The sequence below is a fragment of the Phyllostomus hastatus genome, unplaced genomic scaffold (genome assembly GCF_019186645.2).
Source record: "Phyllostomus hastatus isolate PE091 unplaced genomic scaffold, TTU_PhHast_1.1 phas_contig_159, whole genome shotgun sequence".
NCBI classification, from domain to species: domain Eukaryota; kingdom Metazoa; phylum Chordata; class Mammalia; order Chiroptera; family Phyllostomidae; genus Phyllostomus; species Phyllostomus hastatus.
This window is the reverse complement of record NW_025333640.1, coordinates 5,229,171-5,255,666: the sequence shown is the minus strand read 5'-3', so window position 1 is coordinate 5,255,666 and position 26,496 is coordinate 5,229,171. Positions and strand designations below refer to the sequence as shown.

The window sequence follows — 26,496 nt, the reverse complement described above, 5'->3', positions numbered from 1 at the left end:
CCCTGCCCATTGTTTTTGTGCACCCAGGTTAATACACCTTTGAAATAAGCATAACTGCCCTTGGCAGAGCATGTAATCCTGTTAACTCTCCTGTAATCCAACCCCTGCCTTGCTCTCTCTCGCCCTTCACTTCATCTTCCTTACATTCCCTCTTAATTCCAAATGCAGAGAAGCTGCAAAACGGCTGTTCGCAGATACACTCGAGATCTTAAGTAAACAAACCCACACGAGGCCGTGGATGAATCTTACCAGTATAGTTAGTGCTAAGTAGAAGAATCCTGTACAAAGAGGCTACATACCGTATGGCCTCATTTTCAGCCTTCTGGAAAAGGCAGAGCTAGAGATGGTGAATCACGGTGCGGGCTGAAGTGCTGCTCCGCAGGGTACCTGAGGGACGGCATCCACCGTTGTGCATTTGTGAAACCCAGTTAGTTCTTCACAGCCCAAAGGGCAAATCATAATCCATTCATATTAAGTTATTTAGGATGTGGGAATATCACAGAATGGAATACAGAACGTGTCAAAGAATGTGACTATATTAGAAATGCGTGGAAAAAAAACCTCACTGTAGGTGGTAGAGGCTAAAGTTACTGACCTGTGTGACAGAAAACGAGCAGAATCTCAGACTAAATCAACGTGTACTGTGCATACACAGCAGGCTCTATTTTATAAAGTTATTTCCCTCGAGGGTCGTGTACAGCTCTGAAACCACTCTTGACAGAATCCGGAGTGGAGCAACGAATGAAATCAGTGGCCGGTGGGAGGAGCCAGGTCTCCCAGCTGTGGGAGGGGCAGGGTACGGAGGAAGAGCACCAGGGCAGGTCACAGGGCCCGAGCAAAGAGCAACAGCCAGCTGGGCTGGAGACAGTGGCATAAGTCCTTCTTTAGCTGAATGTGGACACAGTTCCCCGTAGAAACCTTTATAACTAGGTGTGCACACAGAGGCCAGAACACACACTACATTTCCCTGCCTGGTCAAATGAGCACACTGGGGCACACGTGATGTTAAGTTTTTAATACCATTCTGCAGTAAAAGGAACCAGAGCCCTTTGAAGAAACGGCCAATTAAAGGCATGGCTGTTACTTTCATTTGGCTTGTTGGCTTCACCAACTACTCCAACACCTGAGCTCAGCTGAGCGTCCGACCAGGGAGGGTCACCCCTTTGCTGTTCTCAGAATGGCCAGAAGAACAGAGAGGTGCTGATAACATTCTGCGAGCAAATGCCCTATTTTACTAAGAATCCACATATACATTACATTTTACAAGACAGTATTTATCTAGATCTCTTGGTCCCTTCCCTTACCCAACAAAAGAAGGGTACTGAGGGAGCTCTATTCATAATGGAGGCATAAGGGCCCCCATCCAAAGGGCTACCCTGGCCAATCCCAGACCCCTTGTCCAGTGCAAAGGAGGTTGGCTTCATAGAACCCCTCTGTGAACCAACCCGTAGCACCTGGAGCCTGTCCAGACCATCCCAGGTGAGGGCCCTGCCAGGGACCTACCGACCCACACACAGCCTGAGGCCCAGCTGCAGGCACGCATGGGCCCAGCCTGGGCGGCTTCCAGCCTCAGGAGTTGGAGGCTGGGTACCCATAGTGGTTGCGGTCAGCCTCGCCCAGAGTCAGTGTCAGAGACAGGCTGGGCTTCCGTTCCAGCTCCTCTTCCAGGCAGCGCTGTGGGGGCCGGGTTTTGAAGAAGTCAGAGATGTAGCGAACCTGGGTGAGGAAAGGAGGCAAAAGCTGGCTGGGCAGCAGTAGGGATGGGACCCAGGTAGGGGTGGGGAATGGGAACCCTGGGAAGGAGGTTGGGGGTGAGGGGTGGTAGAACCCAAGAGGGAGTGGGCATCGTGGGAGGGGGCATTGAGAAAAGCAGAACCGAGGATGGGAACACTGGGTTCTTAGCGGGGAAACAGGAGTAGGGAGGACTAGGGACCTGGAAAAGGAAGAAAGGGTAAGAGGGTCCCAGGAGCTCACAGTGAGGCCGGCCACCAGGGCGCCCTGCAGGAGGCCCACGAGAACATCACTCCAGTGGTGCTTGTGGTCAGATACACGGGTGTAGCCCACATACAGGGCAAAGGCCACCAGGAAGAACTGCACCGTGGGCCGCAGCAGCCGCGCCCACTTCCAGCAGAGCCGCGCCTGCACATAGAGCTGAGGGCCAGAGGGCGGCTATGAGCCCAGGAGCCTGCCAGGTTCCCCCCACGGCCAATGCACAGACAGTAGCTCTGAGGCCGAAAGCACAGAACCAAGAGACCTACGGCCTCTAGGTTTTATGGACAAACCACATAGCCTGACCAATCACCACCTCCACCCACCCAGCTTTACAGATGCAGAAACTGAGGCCTGGAGAAGGGGCCACGGTTTCACACCAAGCAAGGAACAGAAAAACCAACTCACCGCCAAGAACATCATGCAGTACATCCCAAAGGAGGAGTGTCCGGAGTAGAAAGATAGTCTAAGGAAGGAGAGGGCAGAAGCATCAGGAGGGCTGCGCAGAGGACAGAGCCCCAGAGCCCAGATCAGGCAGCTCACTCAGCCTCTCTACCTTCACCACCCCCGGTCCCCAGTCCCCAGTCCCCTTCTGCTGAGCTTCCCACAACCTGAGGGAGAATTTCACATGGAAACATGGCTGGTGTTAGACATAAGGAGAGCCCCAAAAGGAGAGGACAAAGAGAAGGGGACAGTTATGAAGAAGAAACTAACACATTCCCAGAGAAAGAAAGATCCAGATAACTCGACGCATGTACACCTGCCCTATGAGAAATGCTGACAGGCGTCTCTCAGGAGAAATGAAGGATATAGGACAGAAACTCCAATCCACACAAAGACATAAAAAACACCAATGAAGGTGGTTACAAAATATAAACATCAGTATCAATGTACTTTTGGTTTATAGTTCCTGTTTTTCCTGTACGATTAAAAAGAAACAACTGCATGTGTGCGAACAGTGTAAACTAGACTCCCTGCGCGGACCACTTATTTCCCAGTAAACACAACTGTCAGTGAATTCACCGCACAGTGCACCTGGAACCAGCACACAGTCACTGCAGGGCAACTTAAAGAACTGCTTCCGACAGTAAATAGAAATCTATGTTGATAGCACATGATGTATAAAGATACAATGTATGCTAATAACTTCAAAGGGGGTGTGCAATATAGTATATACACATGTATATATACAGTGATATACCACTATATATCTGCAAACATTCTGCATAAGAAATACCTATTTAACAGAAAAGAAGGAAGTAATGGAGAAATTTAAAAACAACGTAAAACAAAAATATATATATATGTGAATAACAAATTATAGAAGTCTTTCCTTATTAGCAATCACATTAATGTGAATGTATTAAATTCTCTAAAAGGCAGAGATCAGAGAATGAATTTTTTAAATATTCAATTTTATGATGTACCTAACTCACTTTAGATTCTAAGACACAAATAGGTTGAAAGTACAAAAATGAAAAAAAAAAATCCATGCAAACAGTAATCAAAAGTCAGTCAGAATGGCTATGCTATACTATCAGGCAAAACAGACATTAAGGTAAAAAAAAAAAAAATGTTAGGAGAGCCCTGGCTGGTGTGGCTCAGTGGATTGAGTGCTAGCCTGCAAACCAAAGGGTCACCAGTTCAATTCTCAGTCAGAACACATGTGAGGCAACCACATGTTGATGTTTCTCTCCCTCTCTTCCTCCCTCCCCCTCTAAAAATAAATAAGTAAAATCTTCTTTTAAAATGTTAGGAGAAAGAAAGGACATTCAGCCCTGGCTGGCATAGCTCAGTGGATTGAGCATGGGCTGCAAATCAAAGTGTCGCAGGTTCGATTCCCAGTCAGGGTACATGCCTGGGTTGCAAGCCATGACCCCCAGCAACTGCACATTGATGTTTCTCTCCCTCTCTCTCTCTCTCTCTCTCTCTCTCTCTCTCTCTCTCTCCTTTCCCTCTCTAAAAATAAATAAAATCTTTAAAAAAAAAAAAGAAAGGACATTCATTACATAGTGATAAAAAGGTCAATCAATCAAGAAGATACAACAATCACAAAGATATATGCACCTAACAACAGAACCCCAATACTTGAAGCAAAAATGAACAGAAGCTACAATATGGGTGACCTTTAAGACATTAAAGAAGTCAAGCAAGAAAGGCCACAGAGTATATGATTCTGTGTATATGAAATGTCCAAAACAGGTAAATCCACAGGGACAGAAAGTGGGTTAGCGGTGGCAAGGGCTGGGCGGGGGGAAGAGAGCTGATGGACAGGAGTTCCTTTCTGGTGTGATGAACATGTTCTGGGATAAGGCCGTGGAGAGGGCTGCACCGCATCGTGAGTGTACTAAAAATTAATGAATTGTCTGCATTAAAATGGTTGATTAGTGAATTTATGCTACGTGAATTTTATTGCAAGTTTTTAAAAAGAAAAATAAGGACGTCAATTAAGTGAAAAGTGTATCAGCAGAGATGATGAGAGGGCGGAAGAAAAGCATGAGAGCGGGGCCCGAAATTCAGGGGAGGTGGGACCCCCTCCTCACAGGACTGCTCTGCTCCAGGGCCGGACACCCCCAGCCCCACCTTGCCGCTGTCTATGGGACCCAGGGCCACAAGCACCGCCCAGCCAACTCCCACCCTGTCCTCTGCCCATTGAGGTACCTCTCTACCCTTCTCCATCTGGCAATTCATTCGTCAATATTTAGCTTCTCCAGCCCCCACTTTCCCCCAGGAGTGGGAGTGTCTATGGCTTGGGATCCCCCAGCATCACCCAGAGTGAGGGCTGCTAATCCAACACCCACCTGGACTCGGTAACATTGGCAGGGCTTCCCCTGCACACCTTCTCCACCTGCACATAGACGGAGCAGTTCACGCGGCTCCAATCCGGGTCACACACTGCCAGGAAGTTGGGCCGCAGCCGGCCGATCATGTACTTGGCCAGGTCTGTCAGGGACTGGCTCACTGCAGCCCCGAACAGGAATGTCCCCAGGACCTTGTAGACGGCAGCCACGTAGTTGTTGAAGTCGGAGCGGGAATAGAGGCGGTCCGTGTATACCAAGTAGGCCTCTCCAGCTGAGACCTGCAAAGCGATCAGCCAAGAAGCTTCAGGGCGATGCTGCAGCAGCATAGGTAGGGTCTCCACCAGGCACTGGCTTCCCTGAGGCCACTGGGAAACTGGGAGTGCCGAAGGGGGCCCTCTTCCCCACAAATACTACCCAGGGCAGATCCCTGACCCCCAGCCCTACGGGCCCCTCCTGCCTTACAAGGATGACGGTGGCGGTGATTGTGACCCCGGCCATGAGCCCGTGGGTAATGGTGTCTGGACGGTAGGGGTACCGGATGGAGTCATCACCACAGTAGAACCCTCGCTTGTACGGGGCGTTCACGAGCGTCAGTATGGCGAAAGGCAGAGCGGCTGGGGGAGGGGGAGAGGAGCCATGTAACCGCAAGTTTCTTCCCAGGCCCATACAGACCAGCCTTCTTCTGGAACTTGCACACCTGCCTCAGTCTCCCCCAACACCCACCATTAAAACCCTCCCGGGGTTCCCCACCACCCCCAGATGAACACCGAAGTCCCCGCCAGGCCCGCCGTCTCACCCCCACCCCACATCTCCTACTCTTTCCCCTCACTCATTTCCCCCTGCCCCCCTTTATGCACCTTGAACAAACCCAGAAAGCACCCACTCCAGGACCTGTGAGCATGTTCTCCCTACCCAAAACACCTTTACCTCCCCCCTAGCCTCAGCTTCACTGCCCCGACTGTGCCACCCAAGTAATCCCTCTCCTAGAAGGAAGTTTCAACTCTTCCTGTCTCTTATCCGTGTAACTCTGTAATCACTGATACTGGATTGGATCCCCTCCTCCACCACCTGTGAGCACCTGGAGGGCACTGAGGTGCTCAGGGCTGAGCCCCAAGAGCTTAGACGGCATTAATAAGCATCTGTTAAAAGAGAGGGCTTCCTGTTTTTAAGCTGAAATGTTTGCATTCTCATTTGGCCCTGAGCTGGCCACACAGTGACCCAGGCAGACCAGGCCCGGGAGCTCAGTGTGAAGAAGACACATTCAGAAGCCAAATTAAGAAAGGTTAAGTCACCCAGGCACTGGAGCCCTGCTGAACCAAAACCCTTCCCCCTCCCCACAGAGGACTCCCAGCTCAATGAGGTAAGTACAGAGACAAACTCCAGCAGGGTGTCCTTTGCCCCAAGCACAGCAGGTGACAAGAGTAAAAGGGCGTGGCTTTTCTGTGGCCTGAATGCCAGAGGAGGGGGACAGTGCGGCCAACTCCTTTGAAAGCCAAACTCAAGGGCCCCGGGGACCCTTTACTGATGGTGTTGGGCATCTTCAGATGCTGAGTCTGGGGAAAGACCTAGTGAAGAAAACAGAGGTTGGCCTCAGGCAGTGGGGGGGAGTTAGAATAAAGAACAAGTGAATGAAGACTGGAATGGGGGCGGGGCAGCTGCAGCTTTGACAGGGACAGTAGAGCAGGCCACAGAGAAGGTGACCTGGAAGGGATGAGGAAGTCCAGGGGAGATCTGGGGAAGAGTGCCAGGCACCCGGGCCAGCCAGTGCAAAGGTCTGGAGGTGTGACCACGTCTGGGCCCTAGGAGCACTGGGAAGAAGAGCTGGGTTGGGGGTTGGGGGGTGGAGGGCATCAGAAGAACGGGGATCTTGCTGGGAGTGAGACAGCAGGCCCGGGAGGGCTGGAAGCAGAGGAATGGAGCACGTGTTCACAGGATCCCTCCTGCTGCTGTGAGTGAGGGCCAGGGTGGAGGCAGAGAGACCGAAAAGGAGACCCCCAAAGCTGTGTGTGCATGAGTGGGGGTCAGGGCTAGAAGGTGCTGGGAAGTCAAGTCACGCTGAATGCCTGGGAGGGGAGGTCAGCCTCCCTACTCCTGTCCCCGGTCCCTTCCACTGGAGACGCAGGCACCCCAGCTTCAGCGGGCTTTCCTGGGATTTGGGAAGGAGAGCTCAGGGCGCTGAAGTCAAGGCCTCACATCATCCCTCAGGGTCCTTGTCACCATTTAAAACCGAGCTGTTGTGTTGAATCTTCTAGAACAGGGAGTGTGATCTGCTTGAGCCACCAACTCCTGGCACACAGCCAGCCAGCAGCAACATACAACTTAATCTCGGTTCTGCCTCCCCGGTGACCTCTCTGGGATGAAACGGGATTATTAACAGCTCACCCCTCACAGGCTGTTTGGAGGAAAAGGTCCAGTTATTTGCATGTTGCTTACAGTCTAGCATACGATAAATGCCACACAAATATTTAAATAAATAAAAACGGAGGTGCTCAGAATATGGTGCCCAGGGGTCTTCTTCCTGCCACCACCTAGCCCATCCTATTAGGGGTCTTATCTGGGACATGGGAGGAGGGCCTGGCCTCTGCCAACGCTCAGCACAGAACCCTCCATCCCTTGGTCCCTCAGGCCCCTCTGTGCTGGTCTGATCTGAAAGACAAGAACCAGATTGGGGGGCGGGGGAATTTTTGCCCGAGGGGCCCCTCCCCCTGCCCGGGCTAGAATTCCGAGGCCATTGCCCTCACAGCCCCAGAGCAAACACTCAGCCATTGTTCCTGGGACCCTGGGAGAGGGGAGGGGAGGGGCCTCGGGCTGCCCCCTCTTCCAACCTGGCCCAAAAAGTCGCCCAACAGGTTTAGTCGCGCTGCCCGGCAGCCCGCGGTTCACCCGCAGCCTGGGGCCCAGCTTTCCCTAGGTGTTTACCCGCTTGCGCGAGTTCAAATCCCACCTACCAGCTGTGCGCCCCAGGCCAGGCCTCAGCTCTCCCCAAACCCACTCGGAAAGCCGACCCTGGGCCCGGGGCGTGAGGGTCCTCCCGGCGGGCCCCGTACTGCAGCCCCTGCCCCGGCCCGCCCAGCCTCGGCCGCCGCCCGTGTGAATCACCGCCCGGGCAGGGCGCGGCGGGAAAGGGGGACGCGGCAGGAGTGGGGGCGCCCGCGGCCCTGGCGGCGACTTCCTGCTGCCCCGGGCGGGGGTGCGAACTCGAGCGCCGTTTATGACCCACTCCTGAACCCGGCTCGAATGGGGTAAACTGAGGCTAGAGGGGCGCACGCCGGGAAAGGTGCGCCGAGGGACCTCCCCTGGGACACCTGAGAAGGGCCCTCCCCCACCATCCCGGCTTCCCGCGGTTCTTACCGACCAGCACGCAGAGCATGTCGAGCAGCACGAAGACCCACCTCCGCTCCATGCCGCCTCCGCCCCGGGCAGCGCCCGCGACCCCCGACGCCTGTCCAAGCGCGTCCCGTCGCGTCCAGGCCCGGCCACAGAGTCACATGGCCGCCAAGCCAGGCCTAACGAAGGAGGGGAGGGGAGCGGAGCGACGGGCGGGGCGGGGCAGCCCCAGGGGAGGGGGCGGACTCTGCCCCCGCCCCGCCCGCGGCGCGCAGGAAGAAGCCTGGTAGCGAGTGCGAGCGAGCGGCTGCGGGGGACCCCGGGAGTGGAGGAGGGGGTGGGGTCTCCGAGCTGGTAGGGATGATCAGCGCGCAGTCCCCCGACCCCCACCACCAGGCCTGGAGGCTACAGCTCTGGGACAACGAGTCCTGGGTCACCCAGAACGTCTGTGCCCCGGCGAATGCCCGGGTCTCACGGATCCCGCCGGCAGAGTCGGGGGCATGGGGTAGGGAGAGGTGACACGGAAAGAACGAGTGAGTGAGGGGTGAATGGGCAGCCCCAGCAGAACTGCGGCGTGTAGAGGAGTTCTGGCTGCGCAGGCCACTCTCTGAGTCTAGGTCTCCCCACTGGAGACTGGTATTCATGCCGTATCTCAATATTCTGAATCAGTAAATGTCTAAAAGTTGACGGAACGGTTACTGAGGCTTAACTGCAGAGGTTTTTATGAGGTCCTGCCAGCCTTGACAGCTTAGAAGATCGGATTCCTCAACACCTACCCTGGAGGCTGTGCACTGTGCAGGGCCGGCACTGTTGCTATGTGGCATTTATTGTCTCCGTTGGACAGCTGAGGAGCCAAGAGGTAGGAACTAGCTCAACACCTGGAAATGGTTAAGAGTTTGGTTCTGTGCCCTGCATCCGGATCCCAGGGAGCCCTGAGCTGGGAGGCCCCTGGGGGTCACAAGCACCCAAACCTGGGAAACTGAGGCCAGAAGGGTGAGTTACATCCATTTTCAGTGTCCACACACCCACATTGGATCCTTTTGGCTGGAACCCCCTGAGAGGCTTTGGGGAGTGTGACCACCTCCTGGAGAGCCTGCTTTGATCTGGCCAAAACACTTGACAGGCCAGAGGTTCTGTCACCCTCAAGGTCACACAATGGGAAGGGGGCTGGGACTGGAACCCAGGTGGTATGGCTCCAAGGTCCCATGCCCCTGACCTCCAAACCACATTCACCACCCCATCACCTCCAATGATCCGGCGGAGGATATTCTGGGCCCTTTTCAGACCTGAAGGGAGCCAGGTTCATAGACAGGCAGCCCCTGGCCCAAAGTCAAGCAGCTGGGACTTGAACTCAGAGCCCCCTCGACCCTGCTTCCTGGAAGGATGAACAGACCTCTGCACCTTGGCCACTGTCCAGAAGGCTAGGTTGGGGGGGCCAAATGTCTCTGGGTCAAGTCCCCTGCGCACCGGTCAACTTCCTGAAGCGGGCTGAGACACTCCTCCACTACTCCCACACACACTCACATAACTCAGCCCATCCCCAGGGCATGACAAGGTCCTGCTTGGAAACTTCTGCACTGCATTTTCCGTCTGCGGTGTGGCAGAGACAGTTTGGGAGGTATGTCACCAGCAGCCAACCCCCTCTTTGCAACCGCACTCCCCGAAAAGTTTAAGTCGCCCCCAGACTTCCTCTAAGGCAGCCCGGATTATCAGATGTAATTGCCTGGAGGGTATTCCTAGCGTCAGGATAGAGGTGCCCTGGCAGGGTCGTTTCAGGCTCAGCTGGTTCCAGGGCGTACTCCTCTCCTCCTAGCGTGACCCCGCCCTGCATTTGCTCGGGCTCTGCTTATTGGCTACTCCTGCTGCCACTCACAGGGGGTGGGCCCCAGGGAAAGGACGCCGGAGGCTCTAATTCCTGTCGTTCGTTCATTCATTCATGCAACAGAAATTGAATTAGGGGTGTTGTGAGAATTACCTGACAAAATACTGAAGCCTGGCAAAAAATGTTACACAAATGTTAGCTGGTACCATTATTATTACCGCAATTTTTTTTAAACTTTAATCTCACTTTAATGGGGTGACTGACTACCGCACTCTGGGTGTTGACAGCCCAACACTTTTAGGTAATGTAGAGATTCAGCATTGCATTAGATCAAGAAAATTCAGGGTTCTTTATTGAATACCTACTGTCTGCTGCGAGGATGGGGGTAAGCTGTGGGTGGGGCACCTGCCCAAGCAGGGCATGCTGGTGGAGACAACCTGGGTGGGTGCTGCAAGGTCAGACCCAGGCGAGTCTCCAGGGCAAGGCTCCTGCAGGCAGAGGCCTTGGGTGGGAGAGTGTAGCCTGATCCATTGAGCCAGGAGAGTGGCTGGACAGAGGGCAGGAGGCTGGAGCTGCTGTGCCCATTGGCCCCTCCCCACTGACCTCAATCTCATCCTGTTCTTAAAATATCCAGGCAGGGTCAGGATTAAAATACAGGAATTAGGATTAGTGTTAGGATTGGGGTCAGGGCTTCTATACTTGCTAGCTGGGGTCTCCCACACTTCAAGTTTTCACACCTGGTCCTCTACAGAGAAACTGAACCAGCGAGGCCTGCTCAGGGGACAGAGCCTGGGCTGGGAGCCAGGGCTGGATGGCTTCTCCCTCACCTGCAGATGGCACAGCTGGAAGGAGACTGAAGGTACTGGGCCTTACCCATCTACCCTAGAGATCCCACCAACTCTGTGGCGCCTGACCGCTCCCAGGCAAGTGACATTCTGGGCTCAGGTTATCAGTTCTCATGACCCCATTGTCTCGGCAGAACCTGAGAGACTCCAAGTTTGCTTCCAAAAGGAATATTGCGAAGAAAAAAGCTTGCCAGGTTGGTGGGTTGCCTGGCACACAATAGGTGCCATCTGAGGGCAGCCAATACTCCCACCTTTCTATACTTCTCTCAGGGATCAGAAAGACCACACTGGGAGCTGTCTCCCAGACGGAGGGCTTTACCTCTGGGTGGCTGAGAGGAGGTCCAGAAGGAGAAGAGAGAAGGGGGTAGCAGCAGACACATCTGAAGAAATGATAGCCAAGATGCCTTGACACCAACGCAAGGCCACCCTCAAGCCCAAGAAGCTCCATGTGGAAATCTACACCTTGCACATCACACTCAGTTGCTGGTGTCCAGACAGAAAGGAAATCACAGAGAAAAAGGAGAGGCCTCGTCTAGGAAAACACAAGAATGACCGCTTTCTCATTAGAAACCAGGAGTCTAATGGAACATCTTAAAATGCTGATCCCTCCCTGACCAGTGGGGCTCAGTTGGTTGGGCATTGTTCCACAGGGTATGTGGACGTCGGTTTGATTCCCAGTCAGGAAACAGGCCTGGGTTGCGGGCCAGGTCCTCAGTTGAGGCACGTGAGAGAGGCAACCACACATTGATGTTTTTCTCCCTTTCTTCCTCCCTCCCTTCCCCTCTCTCTAAAAATAAATAAAACATTAAAATGCTGATCCTGCCAAAAAAAGGAAAAAGTGTTTCAAAAATGAAGGAGGAATCTTCGAGGATCTCTTTGGCCAGGGAGAGGGAGTGAAGAACATTTGTGGGAAGAAATGAGGGCCCATCTCTGAAGGTACCACCACACGCCTGTCAGAACAGGCGACACCCAAAGCAAGCATGACACACAGTGCCGGCAAGGACAGGAGCCACGGGGACCCTCCGCTACCACCAGTGGAAATCCCAACGGGGCAGCTCTTTGGAAGACAGTTGGTGGTTTCTGACAAAACTAAAAACTCTTACTGTAAGATTCAGCTCCTGGGTATTTACCCAAATGAGCTGAGAACTTGTGTCCAAACAAAAACCTGTGTAAGTGTTCACAGCAGCTTCATCTGTAAGTGCCCAAACCTGAAAGCAGCCGAGAATTCCTTCGGCAGGTGAGTCCATCTGGTGGAATGCTGCTCAGCGATACAAAGAATGAGTGATGGGGCCACGAGATGTAGGAGGGGCCTTAGGTGCGCATCACCAAGTGAAGGGAGCCCGCCTGGAAAGGCTACGCGCCAAATGGTTCAAAACCAGGGAGAAAAACCGTTATACTACACACCTGAAACTAATACAAACAGTGAACGTGAACTGACAAACTAAATTTTAAAAAACCAGGGAGAAAGGCACAAATCTTAGCAGTCAGAGTAAACACACACACAGATAAGGACAATGGCAGCTTTCTCGGAAGCAGAGCAAACCAGAATGCAGTAGAGCAAGAGCTTTAAAAGTCATTGTATAGTCCCTGGCATCCCACCCCCAAGGGCCCCGGCTCCCAGTGCTGCCACACCAGCTCTGAAGGACTAAGCCCCAAATTCCGGGAGACACCTGACTTTCCCACACACCTGGACACAACCGGCCCGACCCATCTGGCCTTGGCCTCCACTCCCTGGGCCCAGGCCCCTCCCTTCCAGGCGTGCCCCGTGCCCCTGTCCAGCCTGTCCACACAACCACTAAAGGAGCTTTGAAAATTTCACATCTTGGCCCAGCCCCTGCTCACCCCCTGAAGGGCTTCAGGACTAAACCTGCTGGCTTGCCCACCTAGCCCCTCTGCTACTTCCCCTCCCGCCCTCCACCTCTTTCCTGGGACTCAGGGCCCTGCCTTCCTCTGTGTTGGCGGTAACCTTGGCCTGACTCACACGGCCCTCACTGAAACAGGGTGATTCACCTTCAGGTTCCAGATTAAATGTCCCCTCCATTTAATTCACCACCTCCCTCCTATCGGCGACTATGTGACTCGGGTGACCTGTGGTTTCCCTGAACCTCCTCGAATCCTGCCCAATCCACTACAAGGCTTCAAATCAAGTTTAATTAATAAATCAAATCAGGCCTGGCTGATGTGACTGTGGATTAAGCACCAGCCTGTGAACCAAAGGGTCACTAGTTCGATTCCCAGTCAGGGCACAAGCCTGGGTTGCAGGCCAGGTCCCCGGTGTGGGGCACATGAGAGGCAACCACACACTGATGATTCTCTCCCACTCTTTCTCCCTCCCTTCCCCTCTCTCTAAAAATAAATGAATAAAATCTTTAAAATCAATCAATCAATCAAATCAAATCAAGGGTTTCAAATCAAGTTTAATAAATAAAACAGCAAGGGGTTCAAGGCAGTTGTCACTTCACAGTGTGGTCCTTGTTGGGGTGACAGGAAAGGCCGAGTCCAACTCTGCAGACGGGCTCGAGCCAAAACTCTCCTGGTGACACCCAGGGCCTAGGGAGAGCTGCCCTGTCCCCCTGAGGACCCCACTCCAATTTGTAAACAGAAACATAAATAAAACAAGGGCGGTGGGGGAAGAGAAGGACCAGGACCCCAAACCATCTTGCTGGGGAGCTTCAACAGAAACACGACCTGCACAGTCAGGAGAACAGGCTGGAACCCGGCCCCTCGGCATTGCAGGCAACAGGGGGGATGTCAGCCACCTGTCTCTTGGAACCCATGCCCGCACAAGGCTGCTGAGAGGCCCTGGGGCAGATAGAGAGAGGAGGCAGATGGGCATAAAGTGCGGCTTTTCCTGAAGTGGACAGAGTGGGTGAGGTCAAGGGAGGGGCGGGGCCAACGTCGAGGTATATGGCTCTGTGCCCCGTGGGGTTTGGCACCGAGTAGCAGCTGCCCACCGACCCCCCGGGCTGGGGCAGCCCATGGCCCTGCTAGGTGCGGGGAGACAGAGCCAAGCAGAGTGCTGGGGGCTCCCTGGGTGGAGACTGCTGGTGGGGGGAGGGCATCACCCTGCCCTGTCTCCCCCTGACAGGCAGGGATGCCTTTCCTGGCCTCCGCTGGCTAGAGGGGACCCGGCCCTCTGCACCCAGCTGCCCAACGGGTCCCACGGTGAGTGGCAGCCTAGAGCCAGGCGGTGGTGCCCAGCCCTGAGGGTGCCGGTCTGCATGTGGGGAGGGGCAGGGCTGGTAGCCCTGCCACTGCTCACCCCAGTCCTTGAAGTGTTCTGAAGCAGAGAAGGCGTTACCCGAGGCCCACGAGGAAAAGGGTCGGGAAGACTGACGGGCAGAGGCAGGCCCCACAGTGGCCTCAAGTCCAGTCTAGGCCACGCACACCTGCCTGTAGCCAGGAATCAACAGGTCATCACGTTACAGCTGCAGTGAGGGGAGAGACCGAGAGAGAGACCAAGAGAGGGTCAGTCCGGTCCCATGTGCCACACAGCTCGAGCACTGAGGGCCAAACGCGTGGCCCCCAGCCTCGCTCCCCCAGCAGACCGTGTTTTCACGTGAGCCTGGGAGGGCTGCTGGTTGGGGTGGGGGTGAGAGGAGACTCGCACTGGCCCCACTGGTACCTTTTTGGATTTTGAACCATATGAATGTATTACCTAGTCAAAAAATAAATAAGCCAAATTAAAAGTAGAAAATAAAACTAGAGAAACAAACAGAGCCTTCTCCACAGGGCGGTGCCACCCGCAGGCCCTCAAGCCAGACCCCTCCCACCCTCCTCAGTTCAGCCCGAGGCTGGGGCCCCAGGGTGGGGGCTGCACTCACTGTGACAGGGGCTCCGAGTGCAGCCCAGGGCCCGGGCACGCTGGGTGGGCAGCCAGGAAAGGATTCACGTCCCCAATGCCAATGAGTCCAAACTCAGTGACCGACAAGGCCACCTGTGCAGGGGCCACAGCCTCCTCAGGCTCTCCGTCCATATCCACGTGGCTGGAGACCAGGGGCAGCTCCTCAGGGAGGGCCTCGGGGAGGGCCGTGGGCAGGGCCAAGTCCACAGGCAGTCTCGAGCTGGCGCCGGGCTCTGAAGCCGCTGCAGCGGAGGGGCAGAAGGCCGGCTCGTCCAGGGCCGGGGGCTGCTGGGGCAGGGGCACAGTGGGGGAAGCGTCCAGCTGTTGCAACAGACAGGGCCCTGGCTCCGAGGATGGGAGGCTGTTGGAGCCCTCCTCAGGCTCACCAAGACTGCCAGCCATGCTGTCCACACTCAGTGGCTCTGCAGGGAGAGAGAACACAGCTGCGGCCAGGCCCCCAGCGACACCTGGTGCCCAGCCCTCCCCTCCCAGGACCGACAACAAGGCACACTCGCTTAAAGCCACACTTCTGCCTGGACACCACAACCTATGCAGGCTCTGGCCAAATCTGTCGGGGATGGCAAAGCTTACAGACCCCTCTTCACAAATGTTTTCACACCAATGCAGAAAATGCACATGAACACAAGGAAACTACTTATACTCAACTGTGCAACCAGTCTAAGGCTCTGCCTCAAAAGGCTGTGACTCCTGCTTCTCAGGACAGATCACACCAGATTCAAAATGACAAAATGATGCTTAAGTGCATTGCACAGTCGGGGCAAGCGTGGGACCTCTGGGACTCTGCACTCAGAGGCACGGCAGGCAACTTTGGACGGTTAGCTGTGGGTGTCCTTCTAGGCAAACCACAAAGCCAACCACATTCTGGAACTGGGGGTAATATAAACCAGAGTCCCGCAGACCTAGAGAATGAAGAACCTCGTCCTTCCTTCCGTGGTCACCTTCAGAAACTGAAATCGCGAACCAGGCCTGCTTTGCTCTGGCGTGGCCCTGGGCTGGGTCACCGGGAGGGCTCAGGCACTCCCAGTTCTCCCGCATGGTGGCTGGAGCTAAGCAGTCACCATCAGGGCCCAGAAAGAAGCCCCCTGACCTGGGGCCAAAAGGGGGCCCCCCAGACACCTGGCACCCAGAGAGGAGCCCCTACTTTGGGCTGCAGGACACACACGGTTCCCTCCATGTGGAAAGCCCCTATGGCATCTCATGTGTGTGACACCTCATGGAGTGGAGTGACAGTGGCTCCCAAACACCTGCTCCTTAGTGTCCACTGACACAGGTCAGGGTGCTAGTTACGAGAGGGCCCCCAAGGGTAGGGCCTACTCTACATTCTTACCCATGTGCATCCGTGCCACGGGGTCCTGCTCAGGGCCTAGGCTGTCAGCGGCAGGGGGCAGGGGTGGTGAGGAGCGAGGACGGGCAAGGCCATCAGGGTCACTGCTATCTAGGTCCTGGTCTGTGTCCCTGAGAAAAGAGGGCGACATGGAGGGCTGCAGGAAGACAGGCACCTCAGGTAGGAGGTGCTCCCCGGGACTCCCGGTGCTCCCCTGCCCCCAGGGCCTGCTGGAAGCTCGCTGCACGTACGTGGTTCCCGACGGGCCATACTTCCTCCGTCCCAGCCGTGTCTGCTGGGAGAAGTAGTCGTAGCGCTCTGACTTCTTCCACAGGTAGTAGTACTCCACGCACTCGCCCACAGACCTCGTACGCACCTGAGGGGCAGCGCAGTGTCATCTGGGCCCCACATGCCCAGCCACCTCCACTTCCCAGGATAGTGGCAACAGGTCACGGCAACTGTGGCTCTCAAAGACCCTGCCTGTACCCCCATGTCCTCTGCATCCACCTCCAGCCTCCATCTAAGGCCCACAGGCCACCTCCATGTCTAGGGTTCATCCCTTTGACCTAAACATGATGGCACCCCAATCTCAGAGAGATCCCCCACCTGCTGGCATGGGACCCCCATTCTTCTTCACTCTGGGTCCACGTGTCCAGTGCCCACCGCCCTCACCCCAGACCTCTCCAGGCTCCCAAGGACTGCAGTGTCCACCTCATTCCCCGTTCATGCCAGGCCCAGTAGAGGGGAACGAGCAGTGCGGGTGCCAGGCACAGAGCCCCCACTCAGAGAGCGTGGACTGCAACCTGGCTAAGCCTGCTTTCCCCTGGGAACATCATTAGCACCCCAAGGGGGAGCCATCCCTGAGCACAGGAGATGCCATCACGAACCCCAGACTCAGATCGCACACACAAGCGCCCCCAAAATAAGGGCAACACAGTGTGAACAAAGGTCCAGCATGGGCCTAGATGCCCCCGGCAACACCTCTTGGGGAATCTTCATTTGGAGAAGCCCCCACAGCAAGGCCGCAGCTGCGCTGCAGCTACAGCGTGTGAGAACCACTGCTGCTCCCCAGGATGAGGGACAGACACCAGAGCCCCGTGAGGCTGGGGAACCAGGCGGACAGGCCCAGCGAACACAAGCTGTCTCCTCTTCCCAGTGACCCCTTCTGCATCAGGGGTCCGAATGGGAATGAAGGGCGGCGTGTGGAAGACAACACATGAAGTTCTGCTCACAGAAGCAGCCTCGGCTGCAGTGGAAATGCAGTGAACAGCGTGCCGCATCAGGCCAGCAGGAGCTGATCCACCTGGAGGATCTCGTGCTGCCTGGAACAACACTGGGAAGGTCAGCTGAGCACAGGCCTGTCCCTACGGCGGCCCAGCAGAGGCATCTCATTGAGTCCAACCTCCAAAGAGAGGACAGAGGCCCCAAACGTGAGTTAGGTTTCACTAGGCCCTGCTTTTCCACATGCTGTGTCACCATGAGTAGCCGGAAGGGGCAAGGGCTGCTTCCCCAGATGGGCAGAAAAAGCACTGGGAGAAGGGGGGAGGCGGGGGAGCTGAGATGAGAAAGACAAAGGGAAGTTCGGGCTCTGAGACAGAGTCATGGAGCACATCCAGCCAGACATCGGGGGAGAGTGACTGAGGTCTAAGAAAGACAGGGGACTCAGGTCCAGGGGAAGATGGACTCAAGCCTAGGGTAGGGCAGGGACCTGGCACCAGCAGCCCCTCCGGTCATGAGCAGTTGCCACAGGTGGCAGGGGAGACCTATTTCCTCAATTTGATCGACCTAGGAGACCTATGACCCCCATGGCTACGGGCTGAGGGTGGATGGTGAATACAGGCATGACTCCTACAATTCACCTTTAGGCCAACTGTTTCCCATGTTGGAGCCTTCTTTGGGGGAAGAAAGTGGCCTGGCACAGGCCAGAGTGAGACAACAGGCACGTGAGGGTGAAAGGCAGAAACCAGAGCTTTAGCCCTCGGCTCAGAGGAGCCACAGGAACCTGGTGAGGGGAGCTGTGACCTCATGCTGTGGGGTATAGGGTGCCATGTGCTCAGGCTCGTAAGACCTTCCCAGCTCCAAAGAGGCCATGGTGCAGCCGTGTCCTCACCTTGTTGGCCTGGATCAGGTGGAAGTTCTTCCCGTGCACGCGGAAGCCATGCTCGAAGTTCCTGCACTCCTCCTCACTCCAAGCACAGAGCCCGTCTACAGACAGGAGAAGCCAGCCGCATCAGCAGTGCCCAGACCAGGACAGCCAGCAAGGGTGGGGCGGACCGGTGGGGAGCTCACCTCGGATCACCTTCACGTTGAACCGTAGTCTCCGCAGAGCCTCCTCCACATTAAAACTGCATTTCACCAGCTCATACAGCGCCTGGGGGAGCAAAAGCCTCTTCCCACCTGCTCACCAGCAGCAATAGCAGGATTCACTTCACTCTCGGGGCAGGGAGATGGGGGGCATGTACCTCACCATCAGTCGGGGGGTATGGGTGGTGTTTAACCCTGCCATCGGGGCAGGGATATGGAGCCCATCACACCGCCATCAGGACAAGGGTATTGGGGGCGTTTGCCCGGCCATCAGAGAGGGGATGTGGGGGCATCATACCGCCATCGGGGTACGGATGTGGGGAGTATTTACAACACCGCCGTTCACACCACCATTGGGGTGGGGACATCAGAGGCATTTACCCCATCGCGGTGGGACTGTCGGGGTCGTCTGCGTCGCTGTCGGGGCAGGGCTATCGAGAGCATTCATACCGTCGGAGTGAGGACAGCAGGGGGCGTTTACCTCACCATCGGGATGGAGACATGGGAGGCATGTTCGCCGCCTTCGAGACAGGGATATGGGGGTGTTCACAGGACCGCAGGGGCGTGAACACGAGTGTGTTCACACCACCATCAGGATGGGACATCAGGGTGCACTTACTCCACCGTCAGGGCTGGGATGTGAGGGTGCTTCTACCACCATCGGGGCAGGGATATAGGGGTGTTTGCACCACCACGGGGGGGTGAGGTCGGGGGTTGTGTACACCACCACCAGAGTAGGGATTTGGGGGTATTGTACCACCCAGCACACTGCCTACCTGCTCGCTATCTTTCACTGTTTCTCCCTCCGGGAGCTGAGACCCAGCCGTCTCGTGCCATCTCCGCTTGACTGCCCGGTACAAGAACTCCTCCACCTCCCTCTCAGGGAGGATGTTGGGGTCCCATAGCAGCTGGTCTTCGTTCTCATAGACTGTTCAGAAGGGCGGCCAGGGTCAGCTGTGGGCACGTGGCCCACACCCACACCTCGAAGAGCACATGCTCCCTCCCACAGGCACCCACCAGGCTGGCCACCACAGCACCTCCAAAGAATAGCTACCACCTGGAGGAGGTGGCAACTGGCCTGGCTGAGGAAAGAGGGACTTCTGAACATGGCCTTTGGGGAGGGAGTTGTGGGTAATGGGTTCAGGGAGGATGAACCCATTTGCACAGTTTACAAGCCTTGAAAAAGAGTCCTGAGGAAGCAGAGCGAAGAGCCTGGACCTGTTACCGGCAGTGAGACCTGGGTCCCAGTGGTCTGGCTTAAGCCACAGCCACTCTAACCAGAGCACTGTGCCAGCCACATACGAATGTACTTCGCTCAGGGAAGGGGAGTCCTGCCCCACAGCTGCAGGGACGGCAGCCTCCAGCCGGGGAGGCACGCAATGAGGAAGAGACTGAAGGCAGCGCTCAGGGCCAGGTCCGGGAAGCCCCCAGAGCCAGCACCTCTTAATTATCGCGGGAGGCACAAAGACTGAAAAGCAAACAATACAAACAAACAACCCAATGCAATGGCCAGAAAGAGAAAAACACACTTGGGAAAACAGCTCCTACACTGGAATCCTTCTGGCTGAAAAACTGCCTGGGAACAAACAACTCTTGGGTTGGTGCCAAAAACCACAGGGGCAGTGGCCTCGCCTGGTGCGAAAGCCCCTGTGGGCCTGGAGCTACCCCTCCACACTGACGCAAGTCCAGCCTGGACCAGAGTGGCCAGCCTGAGAGGACAAGAGGCCCCTCTCTGGGGAAAAACATCATCCCATAACCTTAACCCTCCATCTACCGAGTGTGTGAATGTGACAGAAAAACTGTGGAACAACAGAAGTAAATCCACTAATGGCTGAAAACCAGAATTAACAGACAGGACTTCAAAGAATCACATGAATTTTCCAGGACTGGAAAATACCACTTGTGAATTTATGAACCCACTGAACAACCCTACAGCAGCCTGGACATAGCAGAAGACATGATTAGTAAAATCAAAAAGAATTCAATAAAAATCAAAGAGAAGGAACCAAACTGAATTTAGCGAGAACACAGGGGAGGCAGAAGACAGTCACGTGTGTAACTGAGAGACGGAAGAAACGAACGAAGAATGGGCAGGAGGAAATCTGAAGAGACAACAGCCAGGAAGTCTCCAAACTGACACATGGTACAAAACTACACACCCAAGAAACTCAGGACAGACACAACGAAAACCTGGGCAAATCTGGGCAAAATGCTAGAAGACTAAAGAAAAATGTAATCAGCCTGCAGGGAAACAGTGAACAAGAATTTCAACAGAAACAGTAAGACAGACATCTGACTTTTTTGCAGAAACAACAGATGCCAAAGACAATGGAATGAAATGGTTTACACGTAAGAAGAAAACAGCTGGCAAATCTAGAATCCAGACCCATAAAAATACTCTTCAAAAGTGAAATCAAGGTTAGGACTTTCCAGGCAACCAAAAGCTGAAAGAATTCATCAACATCACCAGAAACTGTAAAGAGCAAGTTCTTCAGGCAGAAGGAAGCGATCCTAAATGGAAGCTGGAGGGAGTGGACAACACCGTCCAGGCGGCTGTGCCTGAACTGGGGACCGTCCCGCCCACAGCACAGCACCGCCACCGTGGCACCCGCAGACCCTGCAGCACAGGAGGCAGCAGGAGCGCGTGGACAGGAGGTGCAGAGACTAGGACGCGCTTATCTAAAGCGGTGATTTCCAACCTTTTTCATCTCGCGGCACACACAAACTAATTACCAAAATTCTGTGGCACACCAAAAAATGTATTTCTTTGTCATCTGACAAAAAAAATAGGTATAATCTTGATTCACTCACACTAGATGGCTATTATTGTGTTGGCTGTCTTTTTTACAATCCTCACTTGAGAATATGTATTTATTGATTTTAAAGAGAGAAGAAGGGAGAGAGAAAGAGAAAAACATCAATGTGAGAGAGAAACATCAATCGGTTGCTTCCCATACGCGCCCAGCCCCGGGGTCAAACACAACACACGTATGAGCCCTGACCGGAGATCAAGCCCGCACACGTTCGGTGCACGGCACAACATTCCAACCAACTGAGCCACCCAGCCAGGACAACTGTCGTTTTTTCACTTGACAATCTAAGGGAAAAGAGGTCAGTGTTCCTGATTAACCAGTCAGGTACTGCATGCTGTAAAACTTCTCGTGGCACATGGGTGGACCTGAAAATCACTGATCTAAACTAGGATAATCACTGAGGAGGTAATATGAAAATTAAAACTTATTATCTCAAAGAGGAGGAAAAAATAGAATAAAACTACTTAATTAATCAAAATGAAGACAAGCCCTGGCCAGCGTGGCTCAGTTGGTTGGAGCATCATTCCGTAAAACGAAAGGTCGTGGGTTCGGTCCCCGTTTGGGACGCACACAAGAAACCACCAATGGATATTTCTCCCTCACACCAGCATTTCCCTCTCTTTCTCCTTCCCGTCTCCTCTCTCTAACATCAACCAGTGTGTCGCTGGGTGAGGATAAAAAAAAAAACATTTTAAGTAGACAAGAGAAAATAAAGGAAAAAAGAATGCATGAAACAAGGAGAAAACAAAACATGGTGACCTATCCCAACTGTTTTCACAACTACAAGAAAAACAGCCCAAAATGGAACGGGGCTACGTACTCTCTATTAAAAGGCAAAGGAGTATGAGACTGGATAAAAAGTTAGGTAGAAAAATACACTATTTACAGAAAACACAACCTGAAATATGAAAACACAGAAAGCGGCATTTACAAAATACACTAAACACTGGTCATAAAACAAGGCTAATTTCAAAGGACTAAAACCACAGAGTATATTCTCTGGAATTCAACTAGAAATCAGTAACAGTTAGGATAACAAGAACTCCCCAACACCTGGAAATTAAACAGAATGCTTCTAAGTCAGAGAAGTTACCACAAAGTGAACGAAAGAATGCCAAACCAAAATGAAATAAACTAGGAGGAAAGAAATGAAGATAAAAGTAAAATCAATTAAATAGCAATCAGACAACAGAGAAAAATCAATAAGCCAAAAGTTAGTTCCTTGTAAAGGGTAATAAAAGTAACAAACCCCTAACAAGACTGATCAATGAGGACTAAAAAGGAGAAAATGCAAAACATCAATATCGGGACTCAAAGTGGGACATCACTCTAGACTCTACAGATATTAGGAAGATAAAGGGACATTATGATCTTTTTTACAATAAAATTAGCAACTTATTAATGTGATAAACACCTCAAAAATGCAACTTAGAACTCTATTATTAAATATACTGAATTTATAATTAAAAATCTTCCAAAAACATGAAGCCAAAGTAAACACCAGGCCCAGAGAGCTTCACTGAGAAACTCTTCCAAACATGTAAACAAGAAACGGTAACAATCTCACACAAATTCTCCCAGATGTTAGTAAAAGGCACTTGCCATACATGACCCCAAAGCAACACACATGACCCCAAAGCCTGGCAAGGACAATCACAAAGTAGACATGACAGGCAGGGTCACGGCAACAAACAAGGTAATCTACAAGCTTACATGGATGTGCTGTGATACTTCGAGGCTGAAGGCCCTGCACTCGTCCAGACGCTGTGGAAGCAGAAGCCCAGAAACAGCCCATGCACCACCAGCGGCGGGCTTGCCATACAGGCACCACCTCGGTTCAGTGGAGGAAGGATGCCTTTCAGTATGTGGTGCCAGAACAAGTGAACACTCACATGGGGCAAAAGCGGATCCACACCCCAACCCCCAACCACAATACAAAAACCAAATTAAGTCACATCACAGCCTTAAATGAAATAGAGAAAACAAAGGAGTTTATCTCCAGACCTGTAGGCTCCTTCGACAGCCTCCACAGCGGGTTAAAATGCAGACCGGTAAGCTGGACTTTGGGAGGAAGTGGGCAGTGCATGGCGCCCACACAGGACTTGTATCCAGAACACAGGTAGAACCCCACAAGTAAGAAAGACCACCCAATTTAAAAATGGGGAGCCCTGACCAGGTGGCTCAGTTGGTTGGAGCATCATCCTGTACACCAAAAGGTTGTGAGTCCAATTCCCCATCAGGGCACATACCTAGGTTATAGACTCTGTCCCCCGTCAGGGTGTGTACAGGAGGTAACTGCCTGATGTTTCTCTCTCACATCAGCACCTGTCTGTCTCTCTCCTTCTAAAAGCCATGAAAAAATGTCCTCCGGTGAGGATGGGGGGTGGGGCATTGAGCAGGCACTTCACAAGAGATAGCTGAGTAGAGATATCCACCAGTAGAGATATTATTACTCACCAGAGAAATGCAAATAAAAGCCACTATGAGACACCACTCAACCCAACCGAAGGGCTAAGATCAGTCAGACAGACCATATCCAGTGTTGCTGAGGATACGGAGCACTGGGGCCCTGCATGCTGCTGGCAGGACCCCCTAAGCAATACCCACAGACCTAACGTAGGCCACCAGATGCCTCCCAGCCATCTATCCACTAAGACACACCTGAGGACGTGCATAACCACAATTGCAAACGACTGCAATATCGCTCAATAGAAGGGATGACCAATGTAGCAATAGCACATTCATACAGGGAACGTGACACCACAGTATACAAGATGCATCCGCCACACGGGGGATCTAATCTCACAGTGTGACATGAGTGAGAGGCCAACTCCCACCCCTATAGTACCAAAGAGCTGCTCCATGCAGGGCTGGCTTGGGGGAGAGGACAGAAGGACAGACCTCATGGCTGGGCTCCAGACCAAGACTGGTACAGGCTCCAGCCCCTCTGGGGGTGTAGCTAAGGTGCGTGCACAGATGCCTCTCTCTGAGAGAGGGTTCCAGGACTGTCTCTTGGGACCCAGCCCAGCTAGGACTTTCCTACGTCCCACCCTTTGTCCAAACTGCTCACAACAGAGCAAGTACATCCCATCACACCCATGTCCTAGCCTCTGGCCCCAGGAGGACTTACTCTTTACTCAGGGTCCCTGTCTTCCTTGTCTGCCCTGCCCCACCCCCAATCCCCGCTGCAGAGTCATCTGGGAAAAGCCTCCTGGGCCAAGAGCACCAGCCCAGGACCTGAGGAGGTTTTCGGGCAACAAAAACAAGACTCAGTAGGCACATGACTTCATACTGCTTTCTTCACCTCTAAATGGAGGCAACAATTCCTATCTCAAAGAACAGGGGCCAGTACACATGGTAGGGGGTCGGCACACGAATCAAGTCCAGGTCAGGGAGTACCCTGAAGGACGGAGCATGGAGAAGGACACAGGCTTCTAGAAGACTCTGGCACAGGACACAGACGACGTAAGGAAAAGGTCTGAGGGCTAAGCAGGGAAGAACATGAATGCCCAGAGGACAGGTGCAGCACCCTGGGCAAGAGGCAAGTCTCCCTGCTTCCTCCCACCCACAGAGCGCCCTGCAAACCTGCTGCCCATAGCTGGTGCAGGGCAGCACCCGACCCAGGCTGAGTCCCTCAGATTCCCTTGAGGATCTGGGAAGTGGCTATGGCTGGATGTGCAACAAGTTCCTTCTTGTCTGGAGTGGAGTTTTCATATCTTCTCCCCTCTGTCCCCACCATGATCCAGGCCCCACTTACTCTTCTCACCGAGGCGATTCAAGTGCAGGTTGCTGAGGTCAGCTTGGAACTGAGGCCCAACCATGATCTCCTGCAAAGGCAAAGGCCCAGGAAAGTCAGGGCAGATGCGAGGCCCAGCCATGCCCCAGAGCCCAGAGCGGCGTCAATCTGTGCAATCTTCCTGCAGGTACCAAGTCCTATGGTCTGAGAATGGGAGGCAGAGACCTGGGGATATGTGGGCATGTGAGCAACTGCATGTCTCCACCTACTTGCCTGTCTGTTCAGTCTAGCCAGTCATGTGACAAGGGGGCGAGGCCTGAGGACCTGGTGTCCTGATGGCTAGCCCTGAACACCAGGACAGGGCCTTGGGGCCACATCCCTGGGTCAGCTGATGCCGCAGCAGCACAGGCTCGAGGTCCTGACACCACAGTCAAGTCCCAGTGCAGCCCACCTCTCGGATGCCACGCGCTTGTCTCTGTAGAGGGACACGCACCTTCTTACACTTGTTGGAAGGAAGAGGGTCCTCCTCATTGTCAGACGAGGTGGAAGAGCCCAGCTCCTTGTCTGTGCCAGTCAGGAAGTGGGCTTTGGGAAAAGGGGAGCAGGTAAGACACATCTGTGGCACTGGGTGGCCCCCCAGGCTAGTGGATCCCAGGGTCTTCACTGCTGCAGCCCCCTCTACACCCACCTGACCACCCCCCGCCCCCTACTATGCCACTCCTGACAAGAAGCGTGTCCCAGGCCCTGGCCAGATGATAGGTTCGCAATGGACAAAGGAGAGGAAATGTGCTGATCGTGGGCCCTGGGGCCCCAACCACCTCACGCTGCCAGGACACTCCCCATATCTGACGGCTGCAGGAACCAACACATTCCCTCCTCGTGTAAACCAAAGCCACTCAGTCTCAGCTCACAGGCCAGAGAGATGGGAACCCCAAAGAGGCTCGGATGGAGAACAGGACACCCCTGAGGCATTAATGCCTGAGTTCTTTGCCCCCCAAACAGCCCAGGGCCCCTCCGTCTGCATCATTAGAGCCTTGCTCGACCCAGCCCAAGCTGAGGAGCAGGCAGGACACCTACATCCATTCTGGCTAGGGAAAAGGTCGGAGGTCTCGTGGGAGGTCACGGAGGGGGTGAGGTCATCAGCAGAGGACTGTGTCTCTTCTTCTTCTTCCCCTGAAAGCAAATCCTTCGCTATTTGTTCCTTTTAACAAAAAGTAAAGAACATTTTTGCAGTCTGTTTGACAAGCTTAAGATAACACTAACAATAACAGTGACACTAACTTGATGGACCTCCCTCTGGGAGCTGCAAGGGCTCCAGTTCTTCCCACTTTGCAGATGAGGAGACCACGCACCAGAGCAGGGCAGCCAGGGCGCCAGCATGGATACATGTGGTCCCCAAGCCCACACCCCTGCAGCATGGAAAAGGACATCACCTATACCTGGCTAGGGACAGTCAGAGCCCCCAGTCACTGCTCTCTCTTCTTCTGCATTTGGTTTTCAACTTTGGCAATAAAGCCCTCCTCCTGGCACTACCTCTGACCCAGGCAGGACCCCAGGGGTCAGGACCTCCCTGGTTCTTCTCCTTCCCAGCCATGTTTCTCCAGGACAGGTTCCACTCTGCCCCTCCTTCGGCCAGTAGCCAGGGTCTCTCTGTCTCAGCCCTCCCCGTG

General features: G+C 54.0%; 2 protein-coding genes across 6 annotated transcripts in view; both read right to left on the bottom strand.

The window, feature by feature from the left end:
* Positions 1 to 1,000: 1,000 nt before the first annotated feature.
* Positions 1,001 to 8,326, bottom strand: PLPP2 (phospholipid phosphatase 2). 3 transcript variants are annotated; one of them, XM_045831723.1, is made up of 6 exons: positions 8,183 to 8,326; positions 5,253 to 5,404; positions 4,791 to 5,068; positions 2,398 to 2,455; positions 1,975 to 2,151; positions 1,001 to 1,716 (listed from the first exon to the last, which is right to left on the bottom strand). In XM_045831723.1, the coding sequence occupies exons 2-6, from the start codon at positions 5,286 to 5,288 to the stop codon at positions 1,570 to 1,572; spliced, it is 696 nt and encodes a 231-aa protein (XP_045687679.1). In that variant the 5' UTR covers positions 5,289 to 5,404; positions 8,183 to 8,326; the 3' UTR covers positions 1,001 to 1,569. The 3 variants fall into 3 exon arrangements, with proteins under 3 accessions (XP_045687679.1, XP_045687677.1, XP_045687678.1); XM_045831721.1 differs by having other exon boundaries at positions 8,142 to 8,307; XM_045831722.1 differs by lacking the exon at positions 8,183 to 8,326 and adding an exon at positions 7,739 to 7,872.
* A 4,855-nt stretch (positions 8,327 to 13,181) lies between these two features.
* MIER2 (MIER family member 2) overlaps positions 13,182 to 26,496 on the bottom strand; it is a 30,008-nt gene continuing 16,693 nt past the window's right edge. For all 3 annotated transcript variants that reach the window (XM_045831803.1, XM_045831804.1, XM_045831802.1), the window contains exons 5-14: positions 25,904 to 26,027; positions 25,320 to 25,411; positions 24,848 to 24,917; positions 19,054 to 19,205; positions 18,263 to 18,344; positions 18,084 to 18,178; positions 16,225 to 16,349; positions 15,977 to 16,104; positions 14,609 to 15,050; positions 13,182 to 14,212 (exon numbers count right to left, since the gene is read on the bottom strand). In XM_045831803.1, coding sequence (XP_045687759.1) covers positions 14,191 to 14,212; positions 14,609 to 15,050; positions 15,977 to 16,104; positions 16,225 to 16,349; positions 18,084 to 18,178; positions 18,263 to 18,344; positions 19,054 to 19,205; positions 24,848 to 24,917; positions 25,320 to 25,411; positions 25,904 to 26,027 — 1,332 coding nt within the window. In that variant the 3' untranslated portion in view covers positions 13,182 to 14,190. The remainder of the gene's footprint in view (positions 14,213 to 14,608; positions 15,051 to 15,976; positions 16,105 to 16,224; positions 16,350 to 18,083; positions 18,179 to 18,262; positions 18,345 to 19,053; positions 19,206 to 24,847; positions 24,918 to 25,319; positions 25,412 to 25,903; positions 26,028 to 26,496) is intronic.

Excerpts from the sequence above, each read along its gene's own strand:
- PLPP2 (XM_045831721.1), bottom strand. The coding sequence starts at position 8,193 with ATGGAGCGGAGGTGGGTCTTCGTGCTGCTCGACATGCTCTGCGTGCTG. Across the intron at positions 2,456-4,790 it reads GCCAATGTTACCGAGTCCAG|ACTATCTTTCTACTCCGGAC; the intron begins GTGGGTGTTGGA and ends CTCCTTCCTTAG. Across the intron at positions 1,717-1,974 it reads CCCTGGTGGCCGGCCTCACT|GTTCGCTACATCTCTGACTT; the intron begins GTGAGCTCCTGG and ends TTCCTCACCCAG.